The 14305-nt window shown below is 39.5% G+C and overlaps 1 protein-coding gene and 1 pseudogene across 1 annotated transcript; both read right to left on the bottom strand.

The window, feature by feature from the left end:
- Positions 1–1669: 1669 nt before the first annotated feature.
- On the bottom strand, positions 1670–4169 carry LOC149104876 (fibroblast growth factor 2-like). Its single transcript, XM_089271473.1, has 3 exons — positions 3537–4169; positions 2151–2254; positions 1670–1936 (listed from the first exon to the last, which is right to left on the bottom strand). Exons 1-3 carry the CDS (start codon positions 3652–3654, stop codon positions 1754–1756), a joined length of 405 nt encoding a protein of 134 aa, XP_089127599.1. The 5' UTR covers positions 3655–4169; the 3' UTR covers positions 1670–1753.
- A 639-nt stretch (positions 4170–4808) lies between these two features.
- Positions 4809–7910, bottom strand: LOC149104875 (fibroblast growth factor 1-like; annotated as a pseudogene).
- Between the last annotated feature and the right edge of the window lie 6395 nt (positions 7911–14305).

The following is a 14305-nucleotide window of genomic DNA, read 5'->3' as shown; positions in this document are numbered from 1 at the left end:
GTGATTTCTCAGTATTGCATTGCGCATCCCTACTGTGCACAATTTTCGCGTCATTAGCGCCTCAAACTCTTATTTGTTGCGCACGGAGATTACCAAAAGTCACCTAAATAACCGTATTTGTCAGCATTGTGGCATGAAAACAAGCACGGTGACCCCTCTTTTTACAACGCTTTTGATATCTCCTTGTCCTGTAACAACCAAATTTCATCGGAAATCTATGGCCGGTTCTTTTACTAGGGACTCACCTTGAGCGCAAAATGACCCAGAATTGAAATTTAATTGGGGTTTTAATGTTTTTCAATGTCATTGTTTTGTGGAGCTTAGAGTAGTCAAAGTGAAATGTATAGTGCCAAAGAAAACCAGTGAAGGTCATTCAAGGATACCTCCAGGATCAAACTTTGAGCAGCCGGGCCCGATATTGCAATGGAGGGCTATGTGTACCTTTTACTACTGTATACAGACTTGCTCATATTCAATTGTCCCAAGAGCGTAGAAAACGCAAAATGAGGCCCTACGTCAGGTGAAACCCTAGGGAGGCCAAAAACATTATGGCGGAGAACTCTCGAAATTGAGATGAGACAGGCCTTACATGACCAGAAATGTGGAAAGCGGCAAAAGATCGAAAAATGCAACCTCGTTTTCAGGGTCCTCTCTCTTCCTCGAGAAAAACCAAGGGAGGAAGAAAGAGGACCGTAGGAACAAGCTTAGGAAAGATGCGAGCTTATGCCTCACAAAGGGTTAAGAGGACGAGTGAGTGATTACCCTATATAGCATTTATAACTGAGGGCTATAACTGAGCCAGACATGAGTTACACAGCTACCCATAGACTACGAGGCTCTTCATGGGAAAGAAAATAGGAAATGAAAAAAGGAAGAAGAACCTGCCCGCATCATTTAGAGCCCAAGAAACTCCACTGATGCGACGCTGAGCGAGTTGTCAGAAATCAGTCAATCAGCGCTGGAACACTAGATATATATGGATTGACACGTTGTCCACGCGATCTGTGTCGCGCTAGAGGACATTGGGGTACTGGATCGCGACGACTAATGCAAAATAAAATTTGACAAGGGAGAAAACATATGCCAGAAAAATTCAAACGACTATTGCAAATGTTTCAAAGCCTCATTGAAAATCTTGTCCACAGAAAATATGTTTTGTCCAGCAAGATGGCGTTTAGATATATTATTATTATTATTATTATTGTTGTTGTTGTTGTTGTTGTTGTTGTTACTATTATTATTATTATCATCTAAGTTTAAAACAAGGGAATGAATGTAGGAAAAAATTCTCATCTGTCACAGAGAGTACGGCGTAAACCGTGAGCAGGTAGAGAAAAGACAGAATACCGTAAATCACAACTGCTGCCACATTTCGGCTGAGCAAAATAGAATTGTCTTTCAGGATATTCAGCGATCGTTGCTCGAACACTCCCCCAACCCCACTCCCTCTCCTTCACCATTGAACGCCTGTCACGCAGGCTATATTACGTTCAGACAGGAGCGCAAACATAATTCACTGGTCTAATCAGCCTATTCTATAACCCTGTCTTGAATGTCACTTTCGTCATGGGGGGCTTATTGGAATAGGGGTGCTTATTTAAAAAAAACGGCATTCATCTAGGGAGCGCGTATTGGAAGAAGGGTGCTAAAGGGAATCCTTATGTTCGCCTTATTAGATCTAGCACGCTTACGTTTATTTCTTTTATTCTTTACAAGTTAGACAACTTTGTGAATCAGTCGCTGTCCAATCATCTTAGAGCAAAGATTCTTTCCTGAAAGTAACAGCCCTCTGACCGCGTTTTGTTTTGGGCCCAGGCTTCGCCTCGCCTTGTTTCGTCAGCGCTAGATACCAGTCAGGATTGAGCATGGATTGATACGAAGTGCACTCGGTCCCACAAATCTCTTTGAAGACACATTCTGGCCGAGATGAGGAGGTCTGTGGAATTTTAAAAAGAGTTACCACAAAAAAAGTAATGTAATAGGATTGAGTGGAGCAAGATCAAGACTCAAAGAGTATAAAGAAAAAAAAATAGTACCTTCTAATTCCACCCTTATCAGTGATATTGCTTTTGAGTCTCTACCCGGTTTTTCCGAGCACTATATATTGTCTTCTAGGCAATTCAATTCAAAACCAGACAGTTCTTACTTACTGTGGTATATAACTCTCCGTTTGCACCCATCGCAATGTACTGTCCTGCAGCTTTTCCTTTTATCATGGCCACACCGGCCTCGACGAACTCCATTACAAGAAAAACTATTGACAAAGAAACACAAGAAATAGCAGCTGCTGCTGGGCCACAACTGTCATTGTTTCACTGATTCCTGTTTGTATATTATGGAACAACTGGGACCTGTTGCCTAAGTACAGTGTTAGTTCGGTTTTGAATGGAATGCTAGTGCTGCAGGTTTCTTTTAAGCGTCAACAAAGTTAAGACAACGACCACTACGCAACATGGCGGCCATACTCTTGCTAATAAGTTGACCGAAACATGCAGCCTTGGTTTACAGCGTACATCTTTGATATTGACATCCAGGTTATGGTCAATTGACGCCTATAAAAACAAGTACTGGTTTTCGATTGGATCGCAGGCTCAAGCTAAGTTAACGTCTTAAAACAGTTGGGCATCGTTGGCCATCGTTGGAAAGTGAAAAACCTAAATTAATCACCGTATTCAGTGATAGAATATTTGTCTAGCTAGTTTTTTCATTTTCTGATGACTTTGTGCGAAGCATCGATACACTTTAATATTGTAACTGTATAATAAAGCTACCAAAGGACACGAGTGCAGTGTAGACAAGTGCACACAGGGAGCCCAATATTATAACGGGACTACCCAATTTATTTAAGATCGCCTTCCAAGTATTCCATTTAAAAAGAACAGCGCAATGTACGGCGAATTACAAAAAGTGAAAATCATCAAAAACGAATTACGATTTTGACGTTCCACCAAATTATCTAAATTAACATTGAAAGCGGAAAACTGGCCGACAATCAATTGGTCAAAAAATAAGTTCATCACCGTCATTGAGTTTTTCTTTTCCGTGTCTGGCTACACGTAGACAATGCTATATTTTCAGTAACAGTCAGAATTCCTTTTCTTTTAGTTTCAAGACGTTGTAACTCAGTGAAGTTCACATCAAAAATACATTTTTTCATTGACACTCGGCCTTTTCGAATGCAAATCTCGATTTCTTGAAACTGAAAACTGCTTAAAGCCATGTAGACTTAAAGAAGTTATACTCCTAACTGACTATTACGCATTTCCTTTAATGTAAGTTTAGAGAATATCGCTCTATATGAAGGCGACAACCCTTCCTCGCTTGATGATCTCCTCACCTGCCTACTTAACAATGTATCAACATCGTAAAGAGAAATTAGAAAATGATCGTTCTTGGAAATAAATGGTAAAAAATGCGAAGGAAACGTTTCACTTAAGTTGTGGCTGGGTTATAATTCTTAGGCGCGAACGTAGCCCGCAGGCATTTTGTAAGTTATACGTTACATTATAATTAGCGAAATAAATTTCTCTACTCACTGTAAATATCATTTTCGTCCCGGCTTCCCTCTACGCTGTTCTCGTTTACTCTGAGATAGAAGCCATGACTGCATTTTAAATGCTTCAGTGACCACGTGTTGGGCGTGAAATGAACCATGTCGTTTGTTGTTGATGTAAGTGGATTTGCGATACACTGAAGATATTTTGCGTGTACTAGTCTAACTTTATTGCACACCTCGATTACTCGTGATTGACGCCTACCAATTTAAAAGAATTTCGTTTCACTCACCCTGTCAATTCCCTTTGCATTTTCTTTTTGTTTGGAACGGCACGTGATTTTATCTTCTACATCGTCTCTTTTGGCCAGCGGTAGCTTATTGAAGAACAATCTCGCATCCCTGTTGGTACCAAACTTACACTGACGTGCTTAGCATTTGAGACGCCGTCTTAGACCTCGACAGTGAGAATTCCCTGGTGCCGAGACGGGATATGACTTTTACCTCTGTTTCAAAATGAGCTGCTCTTTGCTTCTGTTTCAAAATGAGGCTCGGCGCAAAAACTATGGCTATAGTCTATGAGCCCTCGACAACAACTCTTTATATGACAACAGGGCACGATCGCACACACGACATTTTGAAAGGGAAATTTTTCCTTAAACGATACCTAAGAAAAAAAAAATTTCCTGACCGCTCATGAAGTATGAGCGAAAGTCAACTGGCTGGGCCTCGTCGACAAGGAGCTCATAGAAAACCTAGGGATATTGCCCAATTATTAACGCTTACTGATGGCCTTTGTGTATCATCAAATATTTTCTTATATGTAAGTTATCGGTGGAGGTGGCTACCTTGAGACGTGGGTATTTCCTTTTAGTGTCTCGTTTTACAAACGCAGCCCTATTTTTGAATAAAAGTCGAAGTTTCCTTCCTTTAAGTTTTAAGACGACAATTACATGTAAACTACTTGTCATTGTAATTTCATATTGGGCTTCTTCTACATGCTATGAACGCCTCGTTTTTGAAACTGAAAAATGCGTGAGTAATGGGAAAAGGAAGTATATGTTAAATGAGATGATAGGAAAGTAAAAACTCCACTGTAAATATGAATTTTACAAAAAAAATACAAGAACCTTTTCAGCAAATAAGTAAAATCAGGCAGGGTTTGCAAAGTTTCAAATACCGTTGCAAATAACTAAATATATTCTTTACCCCGTTCTCAATAATTGGAAGGTGGAAGTCATTGTTGGAAAGGAAAAACTTTCAGTCTCGTTTCAAAAACGAGGCCAAATTTGTCTCAAAATAAACATGGCACACCTTAATATAATATTCGTATATTTTATTTTAGAAACGAATATTCAACCCGTTTACGTTACGCAAGAGTGGAAATTCACTTTAACACAAGGAATGAATTCGATTTCCATTCAGCTTTCAAAATATAGTTTTTGCCAAGACATTATATTCTCTTGCTTTCACTCAGAACAATGCGGAGAAATGCGAAATTTATTGCGCAATAAGATTGTTTCGAAAAATACAGATTCGTACTTCCATGACTGTCTTTACTTTAATCCACTTCTATCGCTCTCACGATTTATCATCTTCCCTTGCTAAAGGATTTTTGCATTTTGTCACGTGCTGTTCTACAGATTAAATCAAACCCTCTTATAATATAATAATACCTTAGAACTTCTTCAAATATCAAGGGTGGATCTAGGGGGAGGGTGCAAGGGGTGAACAATTTCCCTCCCTCCCCCGTCTGAGATGAAGACCCCTTCGTATTCGCTTTTAAAATTTGTTTACCTGACCAGTCAGTTACGTCATTCCTTAGTGACGCACCCCTCCTAAGAAAAATTCTGGATCCGCCCATGAACATCATCTATTTTACTTACACTCTAGTCCAACTAAAATAAAGTTATTGCGCTATTAGCATTATCAAATGCACCAAGAATTTAGTATCCAGTGGAAAATCCATTAACAGATTAAACTCTTCTTGATAAAAATTCCACGGATCTCTGGCCGGATGCAGCTTTTGGACCCAGGCTTTGCTCTGCCATCGTTTGTCAGTGCAAGGAACCAGCCTGCGTGAGGCTTGGACTCAAATGAACTGTAGCCATTCGTGTTATGATGTTCTTTAAAAAAACAATCTTCCACCAAGGAGCTCTGTTGAAAGTTAAGGACATAGGTTAAGTTAAATGATCTAGATTCGATCGAGCGAGAGAGCGAGCACGTAAGTGAAGGAAGGAAGAAACGAGGAAAGGGAGGCTGGGTGACCGCGCGCGCGTGCATTGATTCGCGCGCGTTGCGTGCGTGTATGACTAAATCCTCATTGGCATTAATCAGTGACATCATTGATACTTACGTAGGTCAAGAGGTTTCCTTTACTGTCCATCCCGATATATCTATTAGATACTTCTCGTAACACAATTTCCCCTGGCGCAACAGATATCATTTCAAGGGTAGCTGCAAATCAATTTTAGAATGAACATTTCTCTGTCAACGGCGCTGGCAAAACGAAGTCAAAGATAAATGTAAGTTGGTAAACTTGTGTGTACTTCAGCGCGACCCCGTTTGGCAGCTTATGTGTGTACATCTATGCTAGCTTTCCAATGCAACGAGATCTAAAAGTTTATCTTGATCTTTAACTCAAAGCGCTGTCAGACAAGCAAACTCTTCTCAAAATTCTTTTGCGATACAATTAAGTTGCCAAAGAAATTGCTTAGCGTGTTGAAAACACCCTTGAAAAATGAGAACATTCATGAAACATACAGCAAGCGCTACAAGCTCAAATCTTAGCAAGAAAATCTTTGGTACTGCTCATGCGCGGTGTTTTCTTATAAAATGTTTATTTATCATATAAAAATATAAAACAAATAGAGTCCATGATATGTTGCCGTGCGTCTGTTCAGTAATAGATCACAGATGACGTCAAATGTGGTAAGGAGATCAGTGCACAAGCGGCCAAATCCGTCGATCCGAAAAACTATTCACGCCCCTCAATTCACCTCTCGCAAGATATCAAGATATAGATCAAGGTCTTATGCCTCTTATTAATTGGCCTAGTCTTTGTCGTAAGGTAGGTCAGGGACGTAGCCAGTGCTAGGCAAACCGAGACACTTGCCTTAGCCTTTTCTTTTTGTTTTTGTTTTTGTTTTTGTTTTTTTCGTTTTGGTTGTTTTTCTTTTTAAAGGGGGAAAGTAAAACATTGCTAAATACCTAGGAAAAGAATTTGACCACAGACATTACCTCACTTTCTGGGTAAGGCCCTGTAGGGCAGGCCTTTTGTAGCAGTAAGCCAGACATAACAGTGTTTTGAAGTCACTTAACATTACAGTCGATCACTGATTTTTTTTTAATAAATAAATTAATTCAAAACTTCTCGTCAAACCACTCGTCTGCAAAATTGTTTCGCCGCGCCCAGATATCGAATTTTCCCAATATAACGTAATTGCTATCAGACTATATTCCAAATGACAAACACATATGCTTAACATTTGAAAAAAAATTATTTGATGCTTAATATTTTCACCTTTGCAACAACCCTAGCGCGACTTTAACTTGTCTTGCAAGATTGTCACGTGACTCTCTCAGAAGCGGTGTGATCTTTTTCAGTCCAAAAGACGGCCGAGATGTAATGTGGCCTTACACAAACTGGTATACCTGTTGAAAGCGCTTTCACCTAATTAAGACAAACCTTCCAAGTCATCATAATTCTCCACAAATTCTTAAGGACTTTATGAAGAGAGAACTCCTTTCCCCTGGTTATTTACGTCGAATCTTCGACACAAGTTGTGAACAATACAAACCGGCAAGCATAAAATGATCGAAAATTAAAACTTTAAAACCATGAAGCCGGGCTAATTTGTTTATCCTGGTTTGTTTAATTTGTTTATCTTTCATTAGCGAACTTAGTAGGAACAATTGCACTCGCTGTTTAAGACCTGTTGGTTTTACAGTGTGTACGATACATGTGTGTGTAGTAAACAGAAGAATTAAACTTACTAGAAACATCACCGATTCGTTGTTGACTCCCCTCAACTGTGTCATCTGTTACTCGCAAAAAGAACCCGTGACGGGAGATCAATTGCGTCTTTCGGGAGACGTTTGTTGTGGGCTGAAGAGAAGTCATGGCCGGCGCTGCAATCTGTACACAGTTTCAGGCAGGGCCTTTCACTTTCAAGGGTGAATATGCAAAGTTTATTGGTGCAAACCTAACAGATTCCTCTTAGCCGTCAAAGCTGCCCAATTCATTTTCTGTGCATTACTTCAATCACCAAAATAAAAACCCAGGCGCCTTCCCACGAAATTGTTTTAACCAGTATGTCTACAACCGTTTGCTGTAACCTTTAGTGGAAATTACAGTACCTTGGAAAACAATTAAGAGCTTTTCCTGCGGTGTCTGAGATAAAAGCTTTTCTTTTGATGCTTTATTTAAGGGTGGTTAATTTGCATGTTGCATCAGTTGATCAGTCATGCGTGCGAGTATTGGGACGGTGGAATTTCAATTAGGTGTAAAAATAGTTCACAGATGACTGTGACTTTAAGAGGATACTTACTATATCGTACATGAGTTGATATCGATGACATTACACTGATTTGCATGAGACGTCAGACTTGACAAGCGGTTTGAGCGATAAGTTAGGAATGTGCGAATCTGACGCTCTCCAGAGGCCGTGTGACGTCATAAAAGCATTATGTCAAACGTTAGCAGGATGGGAGTGCCTGGGTAATAGTACTTCGTCACAGCTTTGCCTTTGGGTCTCTTTCTTTCTGAAATCTCTGTTAAAAATGGCTAACTCCGTGAGCGGGCGAGATGAACCAAATACTGTGATGTGATTGGCTATCCTAGCGGGCAAGATGGCACTATTTGACCCGCTCGGAATTTTCGCTCTATCCCGCAGGAAAAATTTCCCCGAAATCCATATAATAAATCCCTTATTGACCAGGCATGTAAAAAACATGTAAAGTGTAATGTAAATCTTTTTATAGTGGCCATGCACTTAGCTATACAAACACTAAGCTTAGCTAGTTTACAGGCATGCCACTAAAACAACGGAAACAAATATTTCAAATAAAGGTAACATAGTTAAGAATCCCAACTGGCAGGAGGCAGACCAGTTGGCTATTTAGGTCAAGATGGCACAGTGCGTTCGTTTGTTGCAAGTTTACCTCGACTCCGTGTCGGTCTATAAACATGAATGTCCAGCCATCTTGACTTCACGCTTGGTCAATAACCCATATTTATCAGTTAAATTTTCGGCGATTTCTCGGCTATCGGTTAACACTTCTCAGTTATCACGAATTTCTGCAGATCTCAGATCTTTGCCATCAGTAATTAAAAAGTTTGACTAATTCTCAGTTATCAGCTGAGCCCCGTTATGCCCTCACACGCGCATGCGCACATTCCCCGATAGCGATCATGGCAACTAACGGGAAAGTTGCGCGAATGGAGATTTGGAAAGTGCTGAGCACAGCGTCGAAGTTGAAAACCGTCAAGAAGAGACAAATACAGGGAGCGGAAAAAGAACAAAGCATCAAATAAAAATGCGCAGAAAACATTCGGTCCATTAAGCGTCTTAGTCTCTCTATGTTATTTTAGCAGAGTGGATCACTTAATTTAATTTGATCCTCTGTACCCTGCTGAATTGATGGTTCTGAAACCAGTTGTCTCTGTTTGTTTGTTTCCTGTTTAGACTGGAACTTGTCGCGTTTTGATCATCGGAAGGACTTGGTTTAATCACACTAGATTGTCTGGATTATGCTATTTCGAATTAATTACCAGGGCCGGGTTAGGATTTGCGAGAATTTTGATTTTAGTTTTGTAGTTTTTCGCTGAGGTTTTCTGTTCATGGATTGTCTAGATTAAAGGAGCAACGTCACAGTTTGCGCGTCTCGAAAAGTTTAACCTAAAATTTTTCAAGTTAGTCGTTTGTAATCCGTGTCAATCTTGTCCATCCCTTACCATCCTTGTTCAGTTATGGTTTACTATTATTTCTTATGTGTTTTTTCACCTTAGTTAACTAGTATTTTCAGGTTTCGTTCAATTTAAAGGTAATTTTGCACGTCCAAAATAACACAAAATACCATGAATGAAATCCTTTAAGGGAAGCTTTTTCGAGTTAATTACCAGAACAGTGTCGTTCAAAGCCCGGTTAAGGTAACCCAGGAGATTAGCGAGAATTTTAATTTCAGTTTTGCAACTCATGTGTTTTGCAACTTGTCACTGACGTTTTCTGTTCATATTGTTTGCCCTACACTTTTGAATTAAAATAATCTCAATTTATACAAAGCATAAGCAGAGAGAAACATTTCTATACAAAGAAAGATTAATATGTATTTCGGTTAACTTTTAATACTGGGTTAACGTTTAAAAGCTGGCTTTCGAAGCGGTTTCCTCTATAAAGTAGTTAGGACTGGGAAGACGGTGTGAGTGAATTTTGATAAAAGTAAATGGAGAAAGCAGTAATTTATAATCAAAGTGATCTACAGTTTTGCCATCTTATTTTGAAACTAAAAAGCAATGTGAACAAAACTGTGTGACACCATTTTTTGCTTCCCTCTTCAGTCAGGAAGCAATGTCTTAGCACTTCATTGACGGCCGAAGCTTAAACTAAGAACCCAGTGATATGGTCTCGGGACGCCGAGACAACTTCAGCCTCTCCCTGAGGCAACTGCAGTATCGAGAGTTTATATGTGAAAGCGTAGTCCCTGTAGGCCGAGTCAAAGTTGACCCAGCATGATTATTCATAACCCTTATTGAATAATTAAATGTGCAAATATCCCTCTTTCTTTGAGTTTCCCTCGGTCATTCGATCACGGTGGGTTTTGCCGAGTTAATTTTCACTTCTATGATACGAATCTCTGCTTTAAATCCTAAATCTAGGCATTACGTGACACTCGCCACGCCAGGAGTTGTCCCGGTTAGGCGAGCCAAAGCGTTTATATGAAGAAAAGTTGTCCCCCTTATCAGGGTTACCTTACCTGCCAAGACGAGACAACTCGCTCATCCGAGTTGTCTTGCCTCCCGAAACGGGTTCGCGATCCTCTTGTAAACGTTTGGTTGAATTTTGCAAAGAAATGAGTTAAAAGTTACCTCTGCCAGGGTAACTCGGGAAGAGGGTTGTCTCGGGTATCCGAGACCATATAAATGGGGCCTGAGGAAGTAACGAAATTTTTCGTTTCAGAAAAGAAAGCCACGCCAGTTTTAGTTCTGGGTGTTGAAGCGAAACAATAAATATCAGAAGTCGTGGCTCCTATAAATATTGAATACTGCTTTTATATCATAAAGGAAAATTGAGTATTGCTTCAAGATCGTGCGTTAAGGATTGAAATGTACTTCGTTTTTCAACTCAGAAACAAAGAATGTCTGTCAACGCGAAACAAATCAAGACGACATAAGCTAACACGAAATACAAATTATTCGTGAACTTCTAATTCGGCTACGAAATAAGGACAGTAATGCAGCGAAGAAAATCACTTGCTGCGTTCGACAGAACGCAGTTCTAATCGCGTAATGCATAAAAATTCGAGATATGTGTATCTATCTATCTGGGGACACTAATTTACGCTCCCCCCCCCCCCCCCAAAAAATTCTTCAGGGGCAAATGACGTCATCTCTTTGTTCATCCATGTACTTTCTTTCGAGTGTTGCACAATATTGTGGACTTTCGAGTGTCGAGGCAGCTTATTGTAGACTGTAGCGGATACTGAAGTTGGTTATTTTTAAGTTCGAAGTCAGTGTTAATGGCATTTGAAAATCTTGCAGACGTGTCTTCACGAAATGTGTAAGACTTTTCGAGGCAGCTTATTGAAGACTGTAGCGATTATTTATCTAAAGTTCGAAGTCAGTGTTAATGGCATTTACAAACCTTGCTGACAAGTCTTCACGAAATGTGTACGACTTTCCGTACGAACAAAAAGCTGTAGTTTGGGTGCGTGTTGTGTACCCTCTTCTCTTCGACAAAAACCAACGCTGCTTTCTGCTGAATAAATCAAAGGAGGAAATGTGTAGTTTCAGTCTCTCGCCTAGATTTCTGTGCACAAAATGTGTAACATAAACCCAACGCGCGACGAAAGTGTTTACATAGAAAAAAGCTTTCAACTCCCCCAGGATTGCTTTGATACACCAACATGTCCTCCGTTTCATTGTTTCGGAAGTGAAAAAGCCTGGAAGCTGTTACCCCAAAGCCAAGGCGATTCAAAGTTGTGTTCGTAAACAAAATAATTGCCCTAGTCAGTTTTGGTAATAAAAGCACGTCGTCTCGTATACCGACGGAACAAGCATGATTGGTGTCGAGTCACACGGTCAGTATAAAACACGCACTGGGGAATGCTGACTGTGGACTGCGGACTACAGACTACGGACTACGGTCTGGGTATAAACCGTGAACTTAGGTATAAAACGCGGACGAAACATTACGGACTGGGCACGAAACGCGGACTCAGGTATAAAATGCGGACTGCGGACTAAATGCGATCTACCGACTGCAGTCCAGGCATTTTACTGATCGGTCGTAACTAATATCACATAATACATGTATAAACGAGAACAAACCCTCTCGTATGCCCGTGCCATGCGATCATTTCATTTATTTTCACCCCTGCTGAAGGGAGACTAATTTTACGCCCATCTAAAAGCTCAGTCACAAAGTGCTTTCCCTAGAATTTTTCTTTTTTTTAACATAACAAACCTACGAAAACTCGAACGCACTCTTTAACTATCTACGATTACTAATAGTCTTATCAATTTACCGGTAACCATTTATACACCTGAGCGGAGAAAGGCCTTGTGAGAGTGAAGAGTCTTGCCCAGGAAAGACACAATGACCCTGGCCGGGACTCGAACCAGGACCGCTCGATCCGAGTCCAGCGCATCAGAGCTTCTTATCACCTTTGCATACTCAGCCCGTTATCACTAAAATACCACTGAACGTTTCTATTAATATTTATTGTTTCTCTAGGCAATCTTGGAGTGCCCATAATCTACTTTTTACTTTGTCACGTGAATCTATACTATAAACCAATTCAATTCACTAAGTTCCTGGACCTGAAGCCTTGAGGCACAAAATCACATTTTACATAATTCTAACTTTAGTAGATTTAAGTATCATGATAACACACGATGTGCCTGGAAGATAACAGTCATCCGTGAATATTCCTCTTCATTCTTAGCGAATTCAAATTCTAAAACTGTTTCAGAGAATCCAAAAATGATTAAAAGGCGACACCTTTCCCAGAATTCCAGTTTATAAAAATCATATCAATTTATTCGTGGGTAAAGGTCCTGCGCGACCTTGACGATCGTTAAATGAATTGATCAGTCTTTCAATCAGTTTACTTGGACACGTTCCTGCTCAAGTTTTACTTGTACTACAGGGTTAATTGGAGACCCCTACAAAAATTAAAAGCCTAAGTTTTCGGACAAATTTACAGGTTAACTCTTTAAAGATATAAAATACCATACTTTTCAAAAACTAATTACATAATTGATTCTTTTTTTTTTTTTTTTTTGAGTAATATAGTTGCCTTTTACATTATCACACGTAGGTCCTTTATGAAAATGTTCGACCTTTTCCGAAGCACTGAGTTTAAACTTAAATTCTTAGCGACAGCTACACTATACAATAAATTCTCAAACTAAAAAGTATTAACACTTTGCGTGAAAAATATATTATCAAAGCACCCGTCTTTTGGAATGTTTTGCAAAGACTTTGTGTAGCACTGGCAGCTAAAATGGACTATCTGTCAAATTAAAAAATTGGGAAACGTAAAACTTTAAGCTACTTCTGAAAGATAACATCTCAGCATTCCAAGACGTTATACAGAGGAATCCCGTTACTGTCACTAAAACTACATCAATATTGTGGTCGTATTCAAGGGATTCTTTAAAAAAAAGTAACAAGAAAATGACTGACTAAACGTTTTCTTAACTTCTCGTCAAAAAACGTGCCTGTAGTAATGAGTTGATCGCACTGACGGAGTGGTCTTGAGGCGGGCTTCAAGTGACATTAATGTTAGAGGTTACGCTTTTAAACTTATTTCCTAGTTGTATAATACCTGTGCTACACAATGTGCATGTTAAGATAACATAAAGTTCTTCAAACGCACTTTTTCCTTCCGTTTTAAGAAGTTGCAACAGTTCATTGTTTCCTCAGGAGTTTCTTGAGTCATGTATCGCCACAGTGAAGCGGTCTAGCCTTGTTAACCTGTGAGAGAGAAGAGTGTATGTAACAAATAAACAAGCGGTAGAAAATATAAGTTACAAGAAAGATTTGCCACTAACGACTGTACATATTTTGTATAAAGATTTCATTTGAGGGGACAAATAACTTGTTGACAGTCCAAATTAAACCAAAACCTCTCAGCAGTAATGAAGAAAAAGATACTAGCCATTAGAACCGATTCTGTTCACATAGGATTGGCAAATCTTTGATGCAGGGATTCGCTTGTAAAACGAGTGTTATCCCTAGATCGTTGAACTTTGCGTCCAGTTCAAGAAAAACTATGAAAAATATGGATAACAGGGGCCATTTGATCAAAGGGCAGATAACGCAATCCACCGGTCAAATCATTATCCAGTGGATAACTGTTGCCTGTTTGTATTTTCAAATGAAAATTAAAGCGGTCGTCTTCGTATATACAGAAATTACATTAGACTTGTTTTCATATCTCTGATAAACTTTCCAAAACATTGGCTCCGAAAACTAAGCACTTCACATCTTTCACACAAATCTCTTTCGCATGACAAGATTTCTCCCACGTATGAAATTTATACATTGCTTATAAGAGTGGTATCAAATATTTCAAGAAACCCTCTAC

This window comes from Orbicella faveolata, unplaced genomic scaffold (genome assembly GCF_042242905.1).
Source record: "Orbicella faveolata isolate gen_17 unplaced genomic scaffold, um_ofav_v1 contig_34, whole genome shotgun sequence".
In the NCBI taxonomy this organism is placed as follows: domain Eukaryota; kingdom Metazoa; phylum Cnidaria; class Anthozoa; order Scleractinia; family Merulinidae; genus Orbicella; species Orbicella faveolata.
Note: the sequence above shows the minus strand (reverse complement) of the source record. Positions and strands in the feature narration are given on the sequence as shown.

Coding starts and splice junctions, on each gene's coding strand:
- LOC149104876 (XM_089271473.1), bottom strand. CDS start 3,654: ATGGTTCATTTCACGCCCAACACGTGGTCACTGAAGCATTTAAAATGC. Junction 2,255..3,536: donor GGACGAAAATGATATTTACA/GTGAGTAGAGAA, acceptor CTTTGTCAATAG/TTTTTCTTGTAATGGAGTTC. Junction 1,937..2,150: donor ACGGAGAGTTATATACCACA/GTAAGTAAGAAC, acceptor AAAATTCCACAG/ACCTCCTCATCTCGGCCAGA.